The sequence below is a fragment of the Dryobates pubescens genome, chromosome 2, assembly GCF_014839835.1.
Source record: "Dryobates pubescens isolate bDryPub1 chromosome 2, bDryPub1.pri, whole genome shotgun sequence".
Classification (NCBI taxonomy): Eukaryota; Metazoa; Chordata; class Aves; order Piciformes; family Picidae; genus Dryobates; species Dryobates pubescens.
Genome location: NC_071613.1, coordinates 16,233,461 through 16,258,514, shown reverse-complemented (window position 1 = coordinate 16,258,514; position 25,054 = coordinate 16,233,461). Strand labels below are relative to the sequence as shown.

Here is a 25,054-nt window from a genome sequence, read left to right as displayed (position 1 = left end):
TGGAGTATTGTATCCAGTTCTGGGCTCCTCAGTTCCATAGATGGAACTAGTGGAAAGACTCCAAGAGAGTCACTAAGATGCCAAGGGGCCTGAAATATCTACCTTGCTGAGGAGAGACTGAGACAGCTGGGGCTGATGAGCCTGGAGGAGACTAAGGGGCAATCACATTCATGCTGATCAGTATCTACAGGGCAAGTGCTAAGGATGGTTTCTAACAGCAGGACAAACAGCAGTGGCCATGAACTGGAAGACAGAAGGCTCCATATAAACATCAGGAGAAAAAATCTTTCCTTTGAGTGTGGCAGAGCCCTGGACCAGGCTGCCCAGACAATTGTGGAGTCTTCTCTGGAGGCATTCCAAAGCCACCTGGACATGTTCCTGTGTGACTGACTCTGGGTGAACCTGCTGTAGCAGGTGGGGTTGGACTAGATGCCCTTCAGAGGTCTATTCCAACCCCCACCCTTCTGTGAGAGAATGGAGGAGCTTATGTTCAGTCCCTGTCCCACAGTGACAGAGGCAACACTTCAGCATGGTGCAGGTGTTTCTTACAAGTTCTATGTCTTGCCCCCTCCCTCTCTCAGCAGATTCTCCACTGCTTAAAATATATATTCTGCACTCCAGCAGCTCCTCAAAAGTTATTTTAACAACATACTACATGTGTTCCAGTGTCCCATTTCAAAGATAAGGAAAGTCTTTAAGATCATCATGTCCAACCGCTGTCTAACTCTTAGCAAGGCTGGTGCTAAACCATGTCCCCTAACACATCTCTGCAGCTTTTAAACAGCTCCAGAAGTGGTGACTTCACCACCTCCCTGGGCAGCCTGCTCCAATGCCTGATCACTCTTCTAGTAAAGCAATTTTTCCTCATCTCTAACCTAAACTTCCCCTGAGGCCATTTCCTCTCATCCAGTTGTTACTAGGGAGAAGAAATAAACACCCACTTGGCTTAAAACTCCTTTCATGTAGAGAGTGAGAAGGTCTCCCCTCAGCCTCTTTTCCAGACTAAACAACCCCAGTTCCCTCAGCTGCTCCTCACCAGACCTGCTCTCCAGACCATCACCAGCTTTGTTACCCTTCTTTGAACACACTCCAGCACCTCAATGTTCTTCTTGGAGTGAGGGCCCCCAAGACAGAACCAGACAGAGTGGAGGGGGACAATACCTTCCTTGGTCCTGCTCTCCACACTATTACTGATCCAGGCCAGGATGCTGGTGGCCTTCTTGGCAAGTTAGGCCAGGACAGGCCAAGTCCATTGCACACAAACCTGAAGAGGAGAGATCACTAAATAGTAATGCTCTTAGCCAGTTTTATTTTTCATTAATACAGGCCCTGGTTTCTAACAGACACCATTTTAAGAACATTCAACATTAAAAATCCTGCTAAAGATTGTTAAAAATCTATGGGGCTCAAAGCATCTTTTAGCCTTAATTAGAAGGTATGGAAAAAGAAAACAGAAGACAAGCCAAAAAAAGCAGGAGTACAAATAAATTAATATCTAGAAGGGCCAAGTAAAAAAACTCTCCCTGAATATTTATTTCATTTAATACTTAAGAGCCTCAGTCTAAAAAGAGAGAGAGAAGGAAATGTGTAGAGTTTGCTCCCCTTGTGTTATCAACATGATCCACATGAAGGCTTCTGTTCTTGACTCCATCCAAGTCATGAAGCACTGGAAACTGCCAGCTTCTTCAGATGGTCCATGAATACCTGGAGACTAACATCATCTGTCAAGATGGGAGCTCCTGATTCCTGCACAAAAGAAACAATGAGCCCAAAATATTGTTGTTAAGGGTGGGAACTAACAGATCAGATGTCAGCTCTGCGTGCTAACTGCCTGCTAACTCAACCACCTTTAAATCATTCAGGTGAGGCTGATCCAAGGGCTGGAGCACCTCTGCCGTGAGGGGCCCAGGACTGAACACAACACTCAAGGTGAGCCCTCACCAGTGCTGAGTACAGGGGGACAGTCACCTCCCTGTCCCTGCTGGCCACAGTGTTCCTCATCCAAGCCAGATGCCATTGGCTTTCTTGGCCACCTGGGCACTGCTGACTCATATTCAGTTGACTGTCAACCAATACCCCCAGGCCCCTCTCCAAGTCACAGCTTTCCAACCACACATCCCCAAGTCTGTTGCTTACCATGGAGTTGATGTGAGCCAGCTGGAGGACCTGGCACTTGGCCTTGTTGAACCTCATACAATTAGCCTTGGCCCATGGGTCTAACCTGTCCAGATCCCACTGTAAAGCTTCCCTACCCTCTAGCAGATCGACACAGCCACCCAGCTTGGTGTCACCTGCAAACTTACTGAGGCTGCACTCAATTCAAATCTACTCATGCGTGATCTGCAAAAAAAGCTTTTATGTACCAGAGGAAAAGTGATCTGCACACCATTTGTGGCTGTATGGTCATTTGTGGCCATTGGAATGTGCTGCCCAGAGAGATGGTGGAGTCACCATCACTGGAAGCGTTTAAAAAGAGACTGAATGAGGCACTTGGTGCCATGGTTTAGTTGATTAGATGGTGTTGGGTGGGAGGCTGGATTTGATGATCTTGAAGGTCTTTTCCAGCCTGGTTAATTCTGTATTCTGTAATCTGTGGTGAGAACACTACGACTGCTGCACAGACAAATAGGTAAATGGCCATTCTCAAACACAAAGGACCTGTTCCATTGCTTACCTGCCCCCATGCATAGAGGTTGTTGTGGGTCTGAGAAGGGTTCACTTTAGACAGGAGGAATCGAGCCTATGAAGACAAACCATTAGTGAAATAGTTCTGCAGAATGACAGACCTGTCACCTCCCTCCAGCCCTACCCAGATACACAGCTGGTGATGCTCCTCTGCTCTTGCAAGCAAGCTACTAACTTAACTTGCACAGGAGTCAAGCCTGGGAACAGCCAGGCTGCACAAACAACTGGCAGCTCCAGCCTGGGCATAAAGGGGAACTGTTTTGTAGCCTCATTTGAGCATCAGAGAATAAAGCAACAGATGGTCAATCATTTAGCACAATCCCAGCAATCTAACTGTGCTCCCTGTCTTGGGGATGTTTGGATCCATAGCCAAATCACTTCTTTTCCCACTCTTTGGGAATATATATAGTAGCTTTTGGGATATATAAAGTGCCTTTCTTATTGGTTTGTTCTTGTTGGGTTTTGGGTGTTTTTTCCCCATTCCCAGATTTTAAAAGCAACTGATTGGCTTATTAAGAGATAAAATTGTAGTAAAAGCTCTTGAGAGCTCTGTGTTTTAAACAGCTGAATCACCACTGACAGAAGCATCCTTCTAGCAAAGCACAAAGCTCTTTCTTCACCAAGAGGTCCTTGTTCAACCTCCTCACCTGACTGCCCCCGTGCTCCGTGTGGATGTAACGGGGCATTGGGAACCTCGTCTGCAGGATCTCCTGGGCATCATCCAGTGGGGCTTGCAGCAGGTGCTTGAAGTTTTCATATTCAGGCATGTCTTGGTAACCAGCTTTCTGCCACTGTGCAATAGTCTGTTGACAGGGCAAGAGAGAAAAATGAAAGCAGAGATGTCTGCAAAACCTTTCTAACCCGCAGGTCTGAAGGCAGCAGATTGTTCCATCTACTTCTGCTGACAGAGCCCAAAGCAAATGCAAGGCTTTTAAATGCAAGGCTTTTCTTACTCTGGCACTGAACAGTATTAGAATCATAAAGGCTAGAAAAGACCTTTAAGATCAACTACCAACCCAACACCCCCATGCCCACTAAACCATGTCCCAAAGTACTATGTCTATGTGTTTTTTGAACACCTCCAGGCTCCCTGCAGAGCCTAATCCAGTGTTTGAGAAGCCTTCCCATGAAAAAGTTTCTCCTAATATCCACCATAAAACTCCCCTGCCACCACTTGAGGCCATTTCTTCATGTCCTACCACTTGTAACTAGGGAGAAGAGACCAACCCCCACCTCACTCCAACCTCCTCTCAGGGGGTTGTAGGGAGGGAAGAGGTGTGGGTTTGGATAGTGATATAAATCAGGGTGTTTAGAAAGGGCCAGTACCTAAGCACTTACTTCAGTCATGACAAAAAGAACACAGGAGCAGCTGCTAAAAACATCCACTCTCTGGAAATCAAACTGCTCAGCTTAGTTTCAAGTTTCTCTGGCCTTTTCCAGGCATGGTTAAGGTACTATGAGAGATGTTACTCAGTGGAGTGAGTGACTCCAGTAGGATTTTTGTGTTAACTGGGACCTGGCAGCATGTATATGATACCATTCAGCTACCCTGGGCTCTGCAAGCAGTTTATCTGATACTAGCAGTGATGCTGCATGGCAGGAGGGAATGCAAAAGGAGAAAGAGAACCTCTTTCACTGTACCTCACCAAGGTAGATAACTATCTGGAAGAAAGTATCCATCAGAAGGATTCTGTCAGGAAGAATGCTACTGCTGTCCAGAAGCACTGGCTGGGGGGAAGGAAAAAGAAGGAAGTCAGTGTTAACCTTCATGGCTGGTCAAAAGCCAGCTCATGGCTCAGCAGGGTGTGTTGGGGAGGTTGTTTTGGGTTGGTTTGGTTTGGTTTCTTTTCAAATCAAAGGTGGAAACTTACTGCAAACATAATACATTGCCTCATCTCATCCTTTAAAAAACATATATATGTGAGGGTCTTTGTGCTGGAATAGTGTTACTCTGAGTGAATACTCATTTGGGACTGATCCTTCTCTTCCTGTCTGTTACAGTTTTAGGGCTATGCTTAATTGTCAATATGGTATTCCAGCAGATATGAGTCTAGGGGCTGGACAGAATAATGAGAGAGAAGTTTATCTCAACCAATTACTCTGTAGAATTTCTACTACTCTGCAGCACAAGCTTGTGTTTTTTTCCCTCTCTGGGCTCTCCCTTGCCTGGCTTCTTGCTTTTCTGTCTCTGCCTTCGACCTTGCTTGCCTGGCTGTCTGTCTTCTGTTTGGGTTTGTAAAGTACAGTGGCAGGATAGACAACTGCAGCACAGTCCTCTGGGCCTTTGTGTCCAGGGGGGTGTGGGTACAGGAGGGGAGAGAGAGCCGAATTATTGTACAAGGGGGTGTTGTGCTGTTGTTGAACTGCAAATATATTTTGTATATGCTTATTGCTTCTATATTTAGCCTACCTTTGATAAATACAACTTCATTTTACTACCAAATCCTGAGTGAGTGAGGTAGATTTACTCCTGTGGGGTAAACTTCCAAATTCCTGTGTGGTGCAATCCAAACCACAACACTGTTAAGAGAGGGACTCACCTCAGGAGGTCCATGGAAGGAATAAGCATAAAGGATGGGCTGGATCATAATGAGAGACTGGGTGAGATCTTGCCTAGCAAAGTGGTGACGGTAGTAAGAAGATTCATCTGGGCTGTTATTGAAGACCTGCAGGAACGGGGAGCGGCGCAGGTGGAACATGAACTGCACCAGAGAGATCAGAGAGAGGAGAAATGTCAGTGTGCTGCCAAAACTTCTGCACCCAACTCTACTCTTTCTGAACACTGAGTTATTTGTAACAAAGAAAAGTCAGTCCTAGGGTGGTGAGACACTGGAATGGGCAGCCCAGGGAGGCTGTGGACCCCCCCCGGAGATGTTCAAGGCCAGGTTGGGTGAGGCCTTGAGCAAGCTGGTCTAGTGGGAGGTATCTCTGCTCATGGCAGGGGGCTGAAACAGGTCCCTTCCAAACCATTCTATGATGGTTAACTCCACAGAGCTCTTCTCTCATCAGTCATTCATGGTGCTGAACAACAGAGCCAACCCACCCAATGGAGAACACATCTGCTCATTTCCTCTTGAACCTGATGAACTATACAAGATGTTTTACCATCACTCTTCCCTCACCCCTCTACACTTTAATCATGGCTGTAGGAAGGGGAATTCTTACCTGGGGATACAAAGAAAATGATTCTGACAACCTGAAGGAGTTGGGATCATCTTTGTTGTATTGGCCAAATTTCTGACACTGTTGGAAGCAAAACAGACACTTTGGTTATGTCTCTGGTTTTCCTGCTTTGAAGAATTCAGGGCTTTGCCTTTGGCTGGCTGGTTGCTGATATTTTTCATCTTTTAGTGACCTTTTGGTTGTTTTAAACAAAACAACCAAGACATAAATGTGACAACAAGTACTACAGAATTTACAGGCAGGCTAACTCAGTCATTTCTGTATCAGTGAAATGAGAAAGATGTTTTGATCTCTCTACTCATTTTCATACACAGACTTGAAATAACCTAAGAATTAAAGAAATAGTACTTCTACTGCCACCCTATTTTATTTTTTCCCCATTAATTCAGGGATACTGCATTATATCTAAGTTGCTTTGTATGGTATGGCAGGCTGAGAGAGCTGGGGTTGTTCAGCCTGGAGAAGAGAAGGCTTCAAGGAGATCTTACAGCAGCCTTCCAGTACCTGAAGGGAGCCTACAAGAAGGATGGAGAGAGACTGTTTACAAAGGCCTGCAGTGATAGGACGAGGCACAATGGTTTTGAAGTAGAGAAGAGTAGATTTAGATTGGATGTTAGGAACAAGTTCTGCACCATGAGGGTGGTGGAACACTGGAAGAGTTTGCCCAGGGACATAGTTGAGGCCCCATCCCTGGAGACATTCAAGGTCAGGCTTGATAGGGCTCTGGGCAACCTGATCTAGTTAAGGACATCCCTGCTTACTGAAGAGGGGGGTTGGTCTAGATGACCTTTAGAGGTCCCTTCCAGCCCAAATCATTCTATGATTCTATGAAGCACTTCTGCAACAACACACTCCCCCCCCAGGACAGCAGCAGCCTGGCATTTCACCAGCTGCTTCACTGAAAATAAGAAGCATTAATGGTTTTAGCAATTTAACTAAAAGTGACTCCACAGTCATTTCAACATCCTTATGTGTGCTTTGGTGCTCTTTGTTTTAGTCTTGATCTTGGTGCCAAGGAAGGTGATGGAGAAGATAACCTTGAGTGCCGATATTCAGCACATGCAGGGCAAGCAGGTGATCCAGCCCAGTCAGCACAGGATCATGCAGGGCCTGATGAACTTGATCTCCTTCTGTGACCAGGTGAGCTGCTTAGTGGATGAGGGAAAGGCTGTGAATGTTGTTCTCCTGGACTTGAGTAAAGCCTTTGACACTCTCCCCAAGAGAATGGCTGCTCATGGCTTAGGTGGGTGGATGCTTTCCCAAGTTAAAAACTGGCTGGATGGCCAGGCCCAAATAGCAGTGGGAATGGGAGTTAAATCCAGCTGGGAGCTGGTCACAAGTGGCATTCCCCAGGGCTCAGAGGCCAGATCTCTTCAATATCTTTATTGATGATCTGGACGAGGTGGGGATCAAGGGATCAACCCTCTCTAAGTTTGCAGATAACACTAAATTGGGTGGGAGTGATGATGTGCTGGAGGCTTGGACAGGCTGAATCAATGGGCTGAGGCCAATGGGATGTGATCAAATACTGGCACAAGCTGGCAAGAGAACCAGGAGAAACTCCATCTTTGAAGAGCTTCAAAACTCACCTGAACGAGATCTGGAACAACCTTCTCTACCTTCAAAACTGGCTCTACTTTGAGCAAGTGGTTGAACCAGAGACCTCCAGAGGTCCCTTCCCACCTGCATTATCCTATGTTTCACTTCCACTTCTTTCAGCATGCTAGGATGTTTACCTACCCCCTCACAAACTCACTGATCACACAGGCTCCTGAGGTGCTGTGTACAACAGTCCTGTGATCAGAGCACAAACGAAGCAGGTGGGTCTGGAAAAAGAACACTACTTCCATTTTTCCAAGGCCACATTTACCAAAACTCCAGAATGTAGCCAGCTGCAGGCTGTTGGCCTTACCAGTCTGATCAGCTGTCTGTCCAACCACCGCAGAACATCAGGGCCCTCCTCGGACTCAGCTCTGTACACTCCCAGTCGTGCCATCAGCACAGCAGCTGCCTCCTGGTCAAACGCGGCTTCTATGTGCTGGAGCTGACTCTGTGCATCTGCCCAGCTAAAGGGTTAGTAAAGGGTTAGTGCTATGTGCATTCCTCAGCAAAACTCCTCCCCCTCTACTCTGGCCTGGTGAGGTCTCCTCTGGATTACTGCGTCCAGCTGTGGGCTCCCCAGTTCAACAAGGAAAGGAAGTGCTGGACACATCCTGTATCCAGTTCCAGGACGACAGGGAACAACAGGTGAGAGTCCAGCAGAGAGCCACTAAGATGCTGAGGGGACTGAAACATCTACCTTATGAGGAGAAGCTAAGAGAACTGGAGCTGTTTAGCCTGGAGAAGAAGAGACTGAGGGGGCATGTCATTCATGCTGCTCAGTATCTAAAGGGTCAGATACCTACAGTGTCAGGAGGACAGAGCCAGACTCTTCTCAGTGGTGTTCAGTAACAAGACAAAGGGCAATGGACACAAACTGGAACACAGAAGGTTCCATATAAACAGGAGGCAAAAATCTTCCCTTTGAGGGTGGTAGAACACTGGACCAGGCTGCCTAGAGAGGTTGTGAAGTCTCCATTTCTGCAGGCATTCCAAACCCACCTGCCTATGTTCCTGTATGATTTATTCTAGATGATCCTGCTCTAGTAGGAGGGTTGTACAAGATGATCTTCAGAGGTCCCTTCCAACCCCCTACCATTCTGTGCTTCTGTGGAAACCCAAACCAGATTCACCCTCCCTGTACCAAAACACTCTGCAAACAAAAAGCTAGAAAGAGTCCATCAGAGAGTGGAACTCTGCCCAAGAGCCATCATGGGATACTCACTTTCTGGCTATGGTGGTGACTCGAACGCGTCTCTGCGTGCTGGAGTGCTGATACTGAGTGACAAACTGCACTGCCCCTCTGCCTCCCTGAGGTATTGGTGCGTTGTGCTGCAAATATGAAACAAGGCAAGCCTTCAAAATGGGCTGGCTTTTCCATGACTGCACACTGCAGAGCAATCCAGGGCATCAGGTGAGCAATCACAGCCCAAGGACAAGCTACAGATGGGCCACAGAAGACAGACACGCCTGTAAGTGGTTTTCCAGCAGCCCATGGAGTCAAGTGGTACTGGGCACATTTAGTATTGGATGTGTTCCCTAAAGGATGGAGGCCACTTATTATCTATTGCAGTATGAACGACAATGAGGTTTGTCCTGCAAACTGACCATCCTACTCCCAACAGAAACAAGTGCACACAAGGGAGAAGGGACTGACTTACACACAGAATGAAGTTCCTCTGGGGTACTCTTCCTAGGTTTTAGCTACCACATGCTCAGAAACTTCTGAGCCCAGAAAGCCACCTGTGTCCTGGGCTGCATCAAAAGAAGTATAACCAGCAGGACAAGGGAGGTGATTCTACACCTGTGCTCTGCTCTCATGAGACCCTATCTGGAGTACTGCATCCAGTATTGGGGCCTCCAACACAAGGACAGGAAACTGTTGGGAGGGACTGTGAAGGGACTTTTACAAGGGCTTGTAGTGACAGGATGGGGGGGAATGGATTTAAGCTGGAAGAGGGGAGGATTTAGACTGGCTATTAGGAAGGAATTTGCATTGAGGGTGGTGAGACACTGGAACAGCTTGCTGAGGCAAGCTGTGGATGCCCCCACCCTGGAAGTATTCAAGACCAGACTGGAGAAGGTCTTGAGCAACCTGGTCTGGTGGAAGGTGTCCCTGCCCTTGGCAAGGGAGTTGGAATTAGATGATCATCATTCTGTGATTCCCCCAGCCAAAAGTTACTTCTGAGCCATCAAGTTAATACAACTTGGAGGACAAATTCTCCAACAACTGGAAGGTATTTGTAGTCTCCACAACACCTACTGGTAAGAAGACAACTTGCTGTTTGTTAAATAAGTAATTTAAAGAAGACAAAGAAAGAACATAGGTTTTGTGCAGAACCAAATTAGTAGGCAATTTATGAAAACAACCTCTGGGATTCCTTCTTTGGCACAAAACAATTAGTTGTCATTGCAATTTTTTGGCCCTGTAAAATAAAAGCTGTTTGGAGTGCAAAAAAGATGACCGAAGTGATAAAAGAAGGCAGGACTGACCTGGTTTACTACTTCAAAGTAAATGGCCAGAGTTGTGCTGGGATCCAGACTACAGATTTTCCATTGAGATGTTCCTCCAATTCCAAGCTCCTGCAGAGAATGGAAAAGAAAGCAGCATTTTTGTATCTAGCAGCCAGAAGGTAAGCAGTTCTGTTCAATATTTTCATCAACAACCTGGCTGAAGGGACAGAGTGAACCCTCAGCAAACCTGCTGATGATACCAAACTGGGAGGGGTGGCTGACACCCCAGCAGGCTGTGCTGCCATTCAGCCAGACCTGGACAGGCTGGAGAGCTGAGCAGAGAGGAAAGCCATGAAGTTCAACAAGGGCAAGTGTAGAGCTCTGCATCTCCAGAGGAATAACCCTCTGCACTAGAGCAGGTTAGAGGTTGAAAGTCTCCTTCTCTAGAGACTTTCAGAATGTGCCTGGACATTGTGATCCTGGGCAACCTGATCTAGGTGAACCTGCTCTGGCAAGGGGCTTGAACTAGATGATCTCTGAAGGTCCCTTCCAATCCCCACCATTCTGTGGTTCTGTAAGGCAAGCTTATGTTAAATTCTACTCAGAGGTACAAGCTACTTCAGGCCCTCTTCCTTTGACAGAGACTGTTTACAAAGGCCTGTAGAGGTAGGATGAGGGGCAGTGGTTTCCAAGAAGAGTAGATTTAGATTGGACGTTAGGAACAAGTTCTTTACCATGAGGGTGGTGGAACGCTGGAGCAGGTTGCCCAGGAAGGTGGTTGAGGCCCCATCCCTGGAGATATTCAAGGTGAGGCTTGACATGGCTCTGGGCAACCTGATCTAATTGAGGATGTCCCTGCTGACTGCAGAAGGGGTTGGACTGAATGACCTTTGGAGGTCCTGTCCAACTCAAACCACTATGTGATTCTAGATATCTTATTTTTGAGGGTTGAATGAATTTACCGAAGGCCACACCATTAACAGACAGCATTATGGGGCAAGGATTCCTTCTAGAAGAGACTATGTTTTCCTTGGGATGTTTCCAAGTTGTTCTTCTCCTTGAAAACTCTGACACTCTGAGCTGGAGGCCTAGACAGAAACTTTGCACTTTTAGTTACTTCCTTATCCAAGTTTTTTCCCCCCCATGGCACCGACTCACGTTCTCCGAGACGCAGGGCCCTTTGGTGTTCAGGGATACGCAGGGTCCAATAGCTCCTGCAATTTTCAGCTCCCTGGAGGTCTAGGAAAAGGTTAAAATAAAACAAATTAAAAGAAAAAAAGTTAAAAAGCAACTTCTGTTGTTGGTTTTTTCAATCAAGTCAGTCAAAGACCACGTTGGCTGCTCAGCTTTGATCAGTCACACATTCACACAGCTGTCAAGGAAAGCATCTCTTGAGTACCTTGGCCCAGGTCACAGAATGCACTGGGTTGGAAGGGACAATCAAAGGTCACCTTGACCAACATCCCTGCAGTGAGCAGGGGCATCTCTAACTAGATAAGGTTGCTCAAGGCCCCATCAGTGCTGACCTTGCATGTCTCCAGGGATGGGGCCTCCAGCACATCTCTGGAAACCTGCTTCACTGTTTCACCACCCTCACTGTGAACAACTTCCTCCTTAAGTCCAACCTGAATCTACCCTGTTCTACTTTCAAACCATTGCACCTCATCCTACAGGACCTTCTAGTCCCAACCTTTCTGTAGGTCCCCTTCATAGATGGAAATGCAGCTATAAGGTCTTCCCAGAGCCTTCTCTTCTCCAGGCTGAACAATGCCAACTCTCTCAGCCTGTCTGCACAGGAGAGGTGCTCCAGCCCTCTGATTACCTTTGTGGCCCTCCTCTGGACCTGCTTCAGCAGGTCCACATCCTTCTAGTGTTGGGGCCCTCAAGCTGGGCACAGGTGAGGTCTCACCAGAGCAAAGAAGCAGAATCACCTCTCTGTCTGCTGGCCACACTTCTTTTGATGCAGCCCAGGATGCCATTGGCTGACTCATGTCCAGCTTCTCACCCACCAGCACACCAAGTCTTTTTCTGCAGGGCTGCTCTCAATCTCATCATCCCCCAGCCTGGACTGATACCTAGGATTACCCTGATCTAGGTGCAGGACCCTGCACTTTACCTTATTGAACCTCATAAGGTTCTCCTAGGGCCACCTCTCCAGGTCACTCTGGGTGGCATCCCATCCTTCAGCCTTATCAACCACACCATGCAGCTTGGTGTCATCAGAAAACCTGCTGAGGGTGCCCTCAATCTTGCTGTCTCTATGACTGATGAAGACACTGAACAGCAGGTCCCACTACAGAGCCCTTAGGGACACCACTTATCACCTACATCTTTGTAGTGACCACATGAGACTGAAGTGCTGATGGCTGAGTGAATGGGTGTCAGGAAGATGGAGCAGACTCTTCTCAGTGCCCCCCAGTGACCAGACAAGAGGTAACAGGCATAAACTTGAACACAGAAGTTTCATCAAAACATGAGAAGGAAATTCTTTCTTGTGAGGGTGGCAGAGCACTGGAGTAGGCTGCCCAGAGAGGTGGTGGAGTCTTTGGCTCTGGAGACTTTCCAAGCCCACCTGGACGTGTGCCTATGTGACCTGCTTTAGGTGATCCTGCTCTGGCAATGGGGTTGGAGTCAGTTTTCAGAGGTCCCTTCCAACCCTTACCATTCTGTGATTCTGTGAACAGCATTTGTGTTTCTTAGTTAATGCCATCCAAGGAAACCAGCCTCTCACCTTCACATCCAAACTTGCACCAAAAGCCATCCGGAATTCCCCGTTGAAGCCTTTGCTAAATACCCGCTGGAAGGTCTGCTTGAAGAGAGAAGTGTTGAAGGAGTCTCCCATCACCATGTGTCCTCTGGGGAAAAAAAGAGACACAAGGGAACATAAACAACTGGGAAGTAGAAGTAAAGCACCAAGGATACACGAGTCCAGCTCTCACACATGCAAACACATGCAGAGACTGGGTGAAAGCATGCCTTTGCACAGTTAGAATTCACATCAGGAAATACAGACTCGTGGACATCTCCTCCAAAGCCAGACAAGTTAATGCATGACTGTGTCCAGCTCTGGGCAGCTTGGTTCAAGGAGGACAGGGACTTGCTGGAGAGGGTACAGAAAAGGGGCTATGAAAGTGCTGAGGGGACTGGAACAGCTCTCTTGTGAGGAAAGACTGAGAGAATTGGGGACTTTTTAGTCTGGAAAAGAGAAGACTGAGAGGGGATCTCATCAGTGCTTAGAAATATTTAAAGGGTGGGTGTCAGGGGGATGGAACCAGTCTGCTTTCAGTGGTGCTCAGTGAAAAGACAAGGGATAATGGGCACAAACTTGAACATAAGTACGTCCATCTAAACACGAGGAGAAACTTCTTTACTCTGAGGGTGGCAGAGAGATGTCACTTAAAACTAGATCCAGGGAAGCCAAGAATCCCTGAGGAAAGCATAAGTGAGCTGTTAGGCAGAGAAAATCTGTCCCATATAATCAGAGAATGCATTAGGTTAGAAGGGATCCTCAAAGATCATCTCATCCAACTCCCCTGCAGTGAGCAGGGACATCTCCAACTAGATCAGGTTGCTCAGGGCTCCATCAACGCTGACCTTGAATGTCTCCAGGAATGCAGCCTCCACCATCTCTCTGGGCAACCTGTTCCAGTATTTCACCACTCTCATTCTAAAGATCTTCCTCCTCATGTGCAACCTAAATCTACCCTGCTCAAGTCTCAAACCATTGCCCCTTGTCCTATCACTACAGGCCCTTTTAAACAGTCCCTCCCCAGAAAAGAGAAGGCTTCTACAAGGAAGGCTTCTAACCACCACGTTCTTCTGATGGCAGTTTGATCATTCCCAGGCCACCAAGCTCAGCATTTCTGTCCCATAAGCTCTGGAAAGGATACTTGCTCCCAAGGAGGCAAGAAGCCATTTGCAAAAGACACATTGCATCATGCTTTAGAATAGCTTTCTCAAAGCAGGCCACTGAGCTTCCTACCAGCAGTGCTAACTCACATGCTGTTTTGAGACTTCAGAAATGTAGGCTGGGATCAGGAGAGGTTTGCCATAGAGTAATTCCTGGCAAATTCAAACCACAGTTCAGAAATGGGAACAATAAACATCTTACCCTTTTGTCCTGACAGTAAAAGCTCCCTGCTTTCTGAACTGGCTTCTCCTTTCAAAAAAAAAAAAACCAAAACCCCCAAACCAAACCAGAAAACAGGTGCCAACTTTGTGCTGTCCTGCTAGGAAACATACCCAGTGAGGTTGGCACAGCACTTCATCTCCAGCAGCCCAGTCTGATCGAGGGCGCAGGCGTAGATGTCGACGCAGTGCCCGTTGGCTGCGGCACGATTAGCCAGGGTCTCGTAGTGCTGGGGGAAACAGAGAGGGTCCTTAGGGTGCTTCAACAGGTGAGTCTTGCAGCTGAGGCCACCACGTGAAACACGAGGTGCCAATGCTGCTGGAGAGCAGTGAAAGCAAGAGGGACCTGGGGTCCTGGTGGATGGAAGGATGACCATGAGCCAGGCAATGGTCTGGACATACTGTTCCCACACCAAGAGGACAGAATACCTTTGTTCCCTGGTGGAAGGACACCTGGCAGCTGCCAGCAAAGCAGAATGTGAAGGTTTGCGTTATGTCCTTTGCTCAGATGCCATTTTGTGTTCTGACACAGTATTTATCACCACCATAGAATGGTTTGGGTTGGAAGGGACCTTAAAAGCCATCTAGTTCCAAACCCCATGCCACAAGCAGGGACACCTCCCACTAGACCAGCTTCCTCAAGGCCCATCCAGCCTGGCCTTGAACACCTCCAGGGAGGGGGCATCCATGACCTCCCTGAGAAACCTGTCCCAGTGTCTCAACACCCTTACTATAAAGAATTTCTTCATAATATCCAGTCTAAATCTCCCCTCTTCCAGCCTAAAGCCATTCTCCCTCATCTTACCACTACAAGCCCTTGTCAAAACTCCCTCCCAAGCTTTCTTGTAGGCCCCCTTCAGGTACTGAAAGGCCTCTATAGGTTCTCCCCAGAAGCCTTCTCTTCTCCAGGCTGAACAGCCCCAACTCTCACAGCCCGTCCCCATAGGGGAGGTGCTCCAGACCTCTGATCATCTTTGTGGCCCTCCTCTGGACCTGCTCAGGTTTTGTTGCAAACACAACCAGCAGGAACTAACACCTACTTTGGTAGCCTTCTTCATGAACCTGGCGTTGTCCTTCTCTATGTCGTGCCAAGAACGGATAGGTGTTTTCAGCTCATCTCCTACTACCATGCCTGGTCCTTGTGTGGGTGGCCCACCTGTAAACAGCATTATTCTGGCCCCTGTGTTTGGAAATGTGCCCTAAAATAAACATGAAGATTTATATCAGAGAAAGAGAGGTAAAAACAAGGGGGAAGTGAGAAAGAGAGAATGATTAAAAGGCATCAGTGCTAGAAACCATCTTGATAAACAGCGATGCATTTCCTGACAGCCACAGCACTCAACTTCAGACTGAAGCCACACCAAGTTTCATGTCTTCACAACAGGAAACAAGCAGTTTCTGTTCTTTTTACTTCTTAGATGACCTTCTCTAAACTCAGTGCATCCATCACCAGGTGGCAATACACACAAGCATCAAGAGACCTTTAAGCACCTGCAGGCTTCGCCATTTAGATGCAAACTACAGCAGCTGGTGATGATACATCTCAAATGTCAGCAGAGAGAAATTCCCACCTCTGCAGCCCAGCCTAACTGGGCCACAGACACAAGCTGGACTGGCACCTGCAAAGACTGTCAGGTGCTTACTTGGCCCAGCTCATCTCAAAACAAAGCACCAAGAATACCTCCAGTAAGCCAACAGCAATCGAAAGAGCTATCCCAGTGGAACGTAAAGGCCTCTTTCCCTGGGTCACTGGCCACGGGTCCCTTTGCAGCTCTCCAAGCAGGTCTGTTAAATTCATGTCAATCTTATGCACTGGCTGCAGAAACCTGCAAAAAAAAATCACAATCAAATGGTTTCCTACAAGTTTGGAGAAGACTGAAAGTACCTTGTTGTTTATAGCACACAGACATTGCACTGAGAGAGTCTCAGAAGCAAAATGTCACATCACATGTGCCCTTTTGACATCCAGGGGTGTGCATTCTGAGGGGGGCCCACAGGAAGGCAGTGTATGGACTGTTTACAACAGCCTGTAGGTATAGGAAGATGGACATGGGTTTGGAACTAGAGCAGGGTAGATTTAGGTTGCACATAAGGAGGAAGATCTTTACAATGAGAGTGGTGAAATACTGGAACAGGCTGCCCAGAGATGTGGTGGCAACCCCATCCTTGGAGGACATTCAAGGTCAACCTGGATGGAGCCCTGAGCAACCCAATCTAGTTGGAGATCACTCCCTGCTCACTGCCAGGGAGTTGCACAAGATGACTTTTGAGGATGCCTTCCAACCCAATGCATTCTGTGATCCGAACTTTCCAAGATAATAGGGCTGTGCAACATTGAAAAAACCAAACTGACCAAGACATCAAAGAACTGACAAGAAGTCAAAGTCACATAAAGCGTAGGAAAGAGCTTCAGTGATCATTTAGTCTCCCAAAATGTACAAGAGGTGAAAAAGAGGAGCTGTGAAAGATGAAAGCTGCATTCACAGAGGCAAATACAGCTCATCTGCTGTGCTGCTGCAAACTTACCTGCTTGAAATAACAGGTTGGTCTGGACTTTGAAGAGGTCTTCCCTGTTGAACAGGAACAGCTGGCCTTGAAAGCCCAAGCATATCCTAAGGAAAAGAGAAGGCAGAGGAGCTGTGCTTTTAAATACTAAACATACTACTTGCTGTCAATACACTCAGAGACCTGCAATACTGTAGCATTAAACACATGACAATCTGTGAGATGATTAATCTTTGCCCTCTCATTAGGAATGGATCAATGCATCCAACCTGTGAGATACACAAACTCTTCTCTCAGACAGGTTTCCAAGGAATTTACAAACAACAGGACAGATATTGGGAAGGAAACAGGCTAACAGTTAAGAGTACTGAACCCTTTTTCCTCCCTGAGAGCCCAGCACTTGAAAGAGCAGCAATGGTGTCAGTGGAGCTAAGAGGAACAAACCACAGGCCTAGGAGATGGCAGAACATACCTGGATTTGCTTAGCTGTCAGGTCCTTCGTGCCCCTAAACACATAGCTTTTGGAAATGCCCTCACAGCTCAGCTCGTGAACCTGGACCATTCTCCCAAAAGTGATAAGCCCCACCAGAGCATCAGCAGGAAGCAGGCTCAGGGACATCTGGAGGGACTCCTTCAGTGCCTGCAAGTCCTCCTCTTCCAAGCATGTGTCCACAACGTACAGGAAGATCAGCGGTGTCTGCGGACCTCGCTGTTGTGAAAAGAGATGCATTTACCAGGCATGTGCAGAGCCCAGCTCACACTTCATGAGGCATCCAGCCAAGGAATAAAACAAGCCCTGTCTGTCTTGGGTCAATGCAGCAAGACATGGTCTAAAATTGCACTTAAAGCAACTAAAGAAGACTCCACACAGGGCTGGATAAAAAAGATGCAGAATATATATATATAATATAAAATATAGAGAGAAGAGAGGGAGAGGAGAAGAGAGGAGCAAGGGAGAGGAGAAAGGGGAGAAAAGAGAGAATAGAATAATATATATATGATAATATAAGATTAAATGGAAGTGCTATTCCTACCTACCAAAACCAACACAGAAGCTTATACAATATACAGAGGGTAATGATTACCTTAAGGAAGAACTCAACACACAGAATTTCATATTCATTCTCCAATGCCCCCAATAGATTGTGCATCTTCAGAGATAACACCCCCCTTGTACCAAAACCTCAGTGCTCTGTTTCCCAGTGCTGTGTTCTTCCACCCCCATGGTATGCCCAAACAGGCCTTGAAAGCCACATCTGAGCCTGTCAGGCCTTGAAGGCCACGATCAAGCCTGGAACAATCCTCAACCCCCACACCAGCTAAGATAGCTCACTGCATCCCAGGAGAAGGGAGGGAAGAAAAGAGAGAGTGAGCTGTGCACTCCCTTTTTATATGGACAGATGCAAGACATTTTGGGAATGAAATACAGGTTCACAGGATGTCAGGGGTTGGAAGGGACCTCCAGAGATCATCGAGTCCAACCCCCTGCCAGAGCAGGACCATAGAATCCAGCACAGGTCACAGAGGAACACATCTAGATAGGGCTGGAAAGTCTCCAGAGGAGGAGACTCCACAACCTCTCTGGGCAGCCTGCTCCAGTGCATACCAAAGATCACAATTTCCTGTTCACCCCCTGAACCTACCTGGACCTCTTTGCATCACCTTGTGTAAATCTAACACAGAAATCTGTCATGAACAAGACAGTTCTGGGGGGGGCTTCAAACTTGCCTGTGATTCATTTACCTGCACTATATATTCAATTGTTGAAAACTGAGGCATAAGCTCTGCTGGTTGATTGACTTCAGAGATGCCTGCATATGCTGGAGGGAACTGAAAAAGAGAACAAAAAAAATAGAACAAGGAAGTTGCAGGACAGAAATGCAGAGCTCTCACAGACTGGTAGGGGTTGGAAGGGACTTCTGAAGATCATCTAGTCCAACCCCCCTGCCAAAGCAGGATCACCTACAGTAAATCACAAAGGAACACATCCAGGCAGGTTTGGAATGCCTCCAGAGATGGGGACTCCAAAACCTCTCCAGGCAGCCTGGTCCAGGGCTCTGTCCCCTCAAATGGAAGAACTTTTTTCCTTCTGTTTATGTGGAACCTCCTGTGTTTCAGTTTGTGCCCACTGCCCCTTGTCCTGTCACTGGACACCAGTGAGAAGAGCCTGGCTCCATCCTCTTGCCCTCATCCTTTAGCTATTGATCAGCATTGATAAGCTCCCTCCTCAGTCTGCTCTTCTCCAGGCTAAACAGCCCCAGGCCTCTCAGCTTCTCTTTGTAAGGTAGATGTTCCAGTCCTCTGGCCTGGGTTCAGCAAGAGAAAAGGGCCAAGGGCAAGAATCTAGACATATGAAATTTATGCTTAACCTTCTTTGCCAGGGGAGGCCAACAATACAATGTCCACTGAGAGTATGCAAGGGCTGAAGCCTTTTCCAACTTACCTGATTTCTCTGAAAACAGAAGTTACAAGCCCAGAGCTTGGCTCGATAGTCAACCTGGCTGGAAGAGAAAGATGAGCAGTCAGTATAAGTGCAGGAACAACTTCACAGTGCAGCTGCACCATCACAGCCTGAAATTGTGCCAGCAGAGGTTTAGGTTCTACAGTAGGAAACGTTTCTTTACTGAAAGAGTGGTCAGGCATTGGAATTGTTTGCCCAGGGAGGTGGTGGAGTCACCAACCCTGGAGGTGCTCAAGAAATGTGTAGACATGGCACTCTGGGACATGGTTTAGTGGGTATGATGGTGTTGGGTTGATGGCTGGATGATCTTAGAGGTCTTTTCCAACCTAAACAATTCTATGATCCTGTTTATCTACACTGGTTCACAGCACTGAGGAAGAAACAGAGTATCAGACATTCCAAAGTGAATGACAATTCAAACCCTTTTATTGCCAAGAAGTCCATTAACTCACCCAGCCCTGCCACTTTCAGGCCACTGACTGCTCTCTGGAGGTGTCTCTGGCAGACAAAAGACTTGAGTCTAATCAGTCTTTCACTACACTTGGACTGATCTTGGTCTTCTTCTTGTTTGTTCAGCTGTACCACACAAGTACTCTGGTCACAGAGCAACAGGAGCCAGATCCTGTGCAAACACTGAACAAACAGGCTGCTCCCTGCCCCACTAAGTTTACTTTTCTCAGCCCATTCCAACATCCTGTAACTGATGATGCAGTAAAGCCTGGCCTTGATTTCATGGGCTTGATCTCCTTCTGGCCTTGCCATCTTTTCTCAGCCTTGAGACCATCACCTGATTTTTGGGACTGAGATTATTCCTCTTAAATTCTGAGCAAAAACTTCAGAGAAAACCTTGCTTTTCATACTGGAACTGACCTACAAGCAGCAGGATGAGTAGGAAGCAGGAAATCAAATGAACATTACAGCTCAGAGAACAATGGGAGTATAATCAGCATCTTTGTTTGGTTTAAGCTTGACCATTCACCACAAAATTCCCTGAGCTGGTAAATGTTGGCCATTTCCATATCATCTCTGTCCTAACTGCCTCCCCAAAGGCTTCTCTCTCTCCTCTGTTTCTGGCAGCTCTGGTGACAGGCTGGCATTCAATATACAGGTAAGTTCAGAATGGACATTAGGAAAATGATTTTCACAGCAAGAGTGATCAGGCATTGGAATGGGCTGCCCAGGGAGATCAGGGAAGCAGGGAAGTCATTCTGCCCTGTACTCAGCACTGGTTAGGCCACACCTTGACTACTGTGTCCAGCTCTAGGCTCCTCAATTTAAGGACATTTTGACTCTTGAATGTGTCCAGAGAAGGGCAACAAGGCTGGGGAGAGGCCTTGAGCACAAGCCCTGTGAGGAAAGGCTGAGGAAGCTGGGGGTGTTTAGCCTGGAGGAGGCTCAGGGAAGACCTTATTCTCTCTACAGCTTCCTGAAAAGAGGTTGTAGCCAGGTGGGGGTTGGTCTCTTCTCCCAGGCAACCAGCACCAGAACAAGAGGACACAGTCTCAAGCTGTGGCAGGGGAAGTTTAGGCTGGCGGTGAGGAGAAAGTTCTTCTCAGAAACAGTAATTGGCCATTGGGATGTGCTGCCCAGGGAGGTGGTGGAGTCACTGTCAAAAAAGGCTTGGATGTGGCACTTGAAGCCATGATTTAGTTGTCAGGAGGTGTGAGGTATTAGGTAATAAGTTGGACTTGATAATCTCTGAGGTGTTTTCCAGCCTGGTTGATTCTATGATTCTATGAGGTGGTTGGATGTGTTTAAAGGTGGTCTGGATGTGGTGCCTGGGGCTATGGTTTAGGGGTGAGCCTTGCAGAGCAGGGTTATCAGTTGGACTTGGTGACCCTGAGGGTCTTTTCCAGCCTGACTGTGGGATTCTGTATCTCGTTGTACAGGCAGGGACTTGAACAAAACCCACCAGGTCTGAAGGGAAGAGGTTGCCAGGCAGCAAGCAGAGAAAAAAGAGAAGGAAGCAGTGAAGTTCAGACAAGAAAAAACCCTATCCAGCCCCAGGCCAGAAATTCCTACCAGAGGGGGTTGAGCACGGCTTTGCAAGTCGGCCTGCTGCAAAGCACCGGTTCATACTGCACGGGAGGCAGGTCGAGCCGCTCCTTCAGCGGGGTCAGGAGGCAGGCCAGGGGGACAACCATCCTGGTGGCCTCCAGCCTGCTGGAGGGCCACACGTTCCAGCTGAACCGCACGCCGTCACGCTCCTCATTCTGCTGGATGAACTCCAGGTAGGTCGCCATGGGGCTGCAGGAGCTCTGGGGGGACAGAAGCGGCACACATTCAAGCAGCCATCTCCTAGATGGACACCAGTCCTGCAAAGGAAGTCAGTAGTAGATCAATGGCCTGCAGGCACAAGGGACTGCAGGGCAAAGCCAATACCTTCAGAATGAATTAATCCCATTATCAGCTGAATCTGGGCTCGCAGCCCTGAAGGCCAACCCTGTCCTAGGCTGCATCAAAAGTGTGACCAGCAGGATGAGGGAGGTGATTCCCCTCCTCTACTCTGATCCTGTGAGACCCCACCTGGAGTACTGTGTCCAGTTCTGGTGCCCTCAGTGTAAGAAGACATTGAACTGTTGGACCCTCTGGCCCAGAAAAGGGCCACAAAGAGGATCAGAGGGCTGGAGCACTTACTACCAGTGCTATAGGGGACACCACCGAGTCTCAGCCCATCAGCAGAAAGCATACAGAGGACACTACAGATTCCTAACAAAGCCATAGGGACCACCTCTGACCCCTACACTGCTGATCCCCACCACTGCCATAGGGTTAAAGCACTCCTCCCCTTGCATTGATTACCCTCAGCACAGCCCCAGGACACATTGCTGGTCCCAGCTCTAACCTGTGGGACACCACCAGGCCCCAGAGGAAGCTGCTGAGCTCCCTATGCTGCTCTTATGGTACACTGCTGATCCCCACGCAAGCTTTGCTATAGAGGACATCGCTAACCCTGCCCTTATAGGACACCACTGACCCCTCCCCATTCCGCAGGGGACACCACTAACTGCCCCCAGCACTCCCCAAAAGAGACACCCCAGATCCCCCTCAGACACTCCTTATATGAAGACACAGACACAGACCCAGGCCCTCCACATCTGGGGACAGCACAGACCCCCTCCCCAGCTCCCATTATAGGGACACCACTGACTTCTCAGCTCTCCCTCACAAGAGACGCCACCATTCTCTCCAGCCCCCCTCACTGACCCAACACCTCCCTCAAGCTTCTTTCACAAGGGTCACCACCCCCAGCCCCAAGACGGCTGCAGTGGAGGGGACCCCCGCGGGCACCAAGCCCCGCGGCGTACGCACCGCGCCGCTCACAGCCGCCGCCGCTCTCCCAGCAGCCCCCGCGCCACAGGCAAAGCCAACTCAGCGTAAGCCGCTGACCACAAGCAAGATGGCGGCAGCGGCACGCCCCGCCCTTCTTCTGGCAAGGCTCTGCCCGACATCTTGACTAAGGGCAGCCTTCGCGCCATTCTGAAGGAAGGGGAGCGGCTGGACCTTGCCAAACGTGTCGGGCGGCGGTGTCAGAGACCATCTTGACTCGGGGCGCCAGGTGCAGCGCTGGAATGGAGACAAACGCGGTGCCCCTGCTAAACGTGGAGGCTGGGGAAGGCGTTGTCTTTCTGCGCTGGCATAGGCTGGTGAGCTGCGGGATGGGGCCAGCACTTCCCTCAGCTGCCTCGGAAGGTGCCGTGGTGGTCAGCAGAGAGCCATGTCTGTAAGCGCAGGAACTCCTGAAAAAAGACTGGTGCTGATGATACCAAACTGGGAGGAGTGGCTGACCCCCTGTCAGGCTGTGCTGCCGGTCAGTGAGACATGGACAGGACAAAGGGGAACCTCATGAACTTCTACAAGGGCAAGTGTCGAGTCCTGTACCTTGGGGATGAACAACCCCATGGCTCAGGGTTTGAAGGCAGGCAAAGAAGCTGGGCAGAGAAGTTGGACAAGTTCAGCCTGTCTCCACAATGTGCCCTCGTGGCATCTTGGGATGCATTAAGAAGAGGGTGGCCAGCAGGGGGAGGGAAGTTCTCCTGCCTCTCTACTCTGCCCTGGAGTCCTGTGTCCAGTTCCAGGATGACAGGGGAACTACAGGAGAGAGTCCAGCAGAGCCACTGAGATGCTGAGGGAACTGCAACATCCACCTTACAAGGAGAGGCTGAGATAACTGGGGCTGTTTAGCCTGGAGAAGAGCAGACTGAGAGGAGATCTCCTCAGTGTCTATCAATATCTCAAGGGTGGGGGTCAAGAGAATGGAGCCAGACTATTCTCACTGGTTCCAGAGACAGGATAAGGGGCAATGAACACAAACTGCAACACAGCAGATTCCATGTAGACTGAAAGAAAAACTTCTTCCCTTTGAGGGTGGCAGAACGCTGGACCAGGCTGCCCAGAGGGGTTATGGAGTCTCCTTCTCTGGAGGCATTCCAAATCTGCATGGCATGGTCCTGTATGATTTACTGTAGGTGATCGTGCTTTGGCAGGGAGGTTGGAACAGATGATCTTCGGAGGTCCTTCCCACCCCCTGTCTCTTTTGATTCTGTGAAAAGTTTTTCTGTTCTTCTGTTTTCCTGGAAGAACCACAAGCTTGCTGAACAAGTGAGAGAAGGGAAAAAAGCCCCAACACAGGCTACCTACAAAAGTCACAACTTGTTTTGTGCCTAACAACTGAAAGAGGGAAATGGTTTGAGCTTAGCTTCCCCTCTTCCCCACTCCCCCCAAAGCATTTGGAAGCACAGTAATTAAGAGAGGAGGCAAACATTTTCAACAAGAACTTGGACACCACCTGTGGACCTTCTCCCAGACCCTTCTTGTCCTTTACAGGCTGCATGATAGGCTGTGCTCAGCATGGCTGAGGGCCTGTATGCCCATTTCTCAGATAGGAAATGAAAGTCCCAACCACATGAAGCAAAAGAAGGTGGTCTGTGTGTGGAGGACTGCCATATTCAAGGTGCCTATACTCTGTTTCAAAGCATGAAGGGTTTGGCAGCAACAGGAGAGACAGTCCCAGGTCAGTATTGTTTCTTCCCTGAAACTGTTCTGCATGTGGAGGTAAGGGAACCCCAGAGAAGGGTTTAAGAGCTTTCTTTTTGTTCCTGAGCCATATGGAGCCATGTTTCAGGGAGTGGAACATCTCCCTGAAACGGGAGACTGAAGGGTGACCTCATTCATGTTTATAAAGATGTGCAGGGCAGTATCTGAGAGGTGACCTCATAAACATGTAAAGGGTGAGTGACAAGAGGATGGAGCCAGGCTCTGCTCAGTGATGCCCAGTGACAGGACAAGGGGCAATGGGGGCATGCTGGAACAGAGGAAATTCCACGTGAACATAAGGAAAAACTTTGTGAGGGTGACAAAACACTGGAGCAGGCTGCCCAGAGAGGTTGTGGAGTCTCCTTCTCTGGAGACATTCAAAACCCACCCAGAGATATTCCTGTGTGACCTCCTCCAGCTGATCCTGCTCAGGCAGGGGGTTGGACTGGATAATCTTTTGGTCCCTTCCAACCCCTAACATTCTGTGATATCAGGAGGAGACAGAAGGTGGCAGTCGACCCGCACCAGACAACCATGACACTTAACATCCCCAACTGGGGCAAGGAGTTACAAGTAAATTAAAATGCCCAAACCAGGAAAAACTAAAGGGCCACTCAGCCACGGGTTAAATGCTTCCACTATCAAAGCTTCAAGTTTGCCATTAATGTTAATGTTTTAAACTTTGGAATGTAAAGGGTGCAGATTTCAACCAGGACCTCTGTGCTCTCTTCTCAGTTCACAATACAGCCTGGTACTGTAGTTAATGTTTCTCTCAGACATAAAAACCAATCTTCCGCTTGACTCCATGGGAAAATGGCATTTGAGTGTGATCACCCTGCAGCTTGCCTCCAGACAGCTGGTTACCACTGGGGAGGAAACCACTCAGAGAGGCCTGGGAGGTTCACAGCAGGGTCTGCACACTCTAAGCTCTCACACGCAGGAGGTGCTTCGTGGATCTGCAGCAGCTGAACTGTGACGTCTTCTATGAGGCTTGCATATAGA

At 48.4% G+C, this 25,054-nt stretch overlaps 1 protein-coding gene across 1 annotated transcript; it reads right to left on the bottom strand.

Annotated features, from left to right (window-relative positions):
• Positions 1 to 1,299: 1,299 nt before the first annotated feature.
• SEC23B (SEC23 homolog B, COPII coat complex component) lies at positions 1,300 to 21,327 on the bottom strand. The gene is made up of 19 exons (XM_009906141.2): positions 21,038 to 21,327; positions 18,998 to 19,055; positions 18,298 to 18,384; positions 17,027 to 17,263; positions 16,576 to 16,661; positions 15,731 to 15,875; positions 15,090 to 15,248; positions 14,164 to 14,279; positions 12,653 to 12,776; positions 11,080 to 11,160; positions 9,961 to 10,050; positions 8,693 to 8,799; positions 7,781 to 7,934; positions 5,851 to 5,928; positions 5,226 to 5,387; positions 4,327 to 4,413; positions 3,333 to 3,488; positions 2,675 to 2,740; positions 1,300 to 1,746 (listed from the first exon to the last, which is right to left on the bottom strand). Exons 1-19 carry the CDS (start codon positions 21,256 to 21,258, stop codon positions 1,657 to 1,659), a joined length of 2,304 nt encoding a protein of 767 aa, XP_009904443.2. The 5' UTR covers positions 21,259 to 21,327; the 3' UTR covers positions 1,300 to 1,656.
• Between the last annotated feature and the right edge of the window lie 3,727 nt (positions 21,328 to 25,054).

Bases quoted from the DNA above. Each gene is read 5' to 3' on its own strand.
- SEC23B (XM_009906141.2), bottom strand. From the start codon at position 21,258: ATGGCGACCTACCTGGAGTTCATCCAGCAGAATGAGGAGCGTGACGGC. The intron at 5,388-5,850 runs GTAAGAATTCCC...TCTCTGGTGCAG, and splicing joins CATTTTCTTTGTATCCCCAG to TTCATGTTCCACCTGCGCCG. The intron at 4,414-5,225 runs GTGAGTCCCTCT...CCTTCCCCCCAG, and splicing joins CCTTCCATGGACCTCCTGAG to CCAGTGCTTCTGGACAGCAG.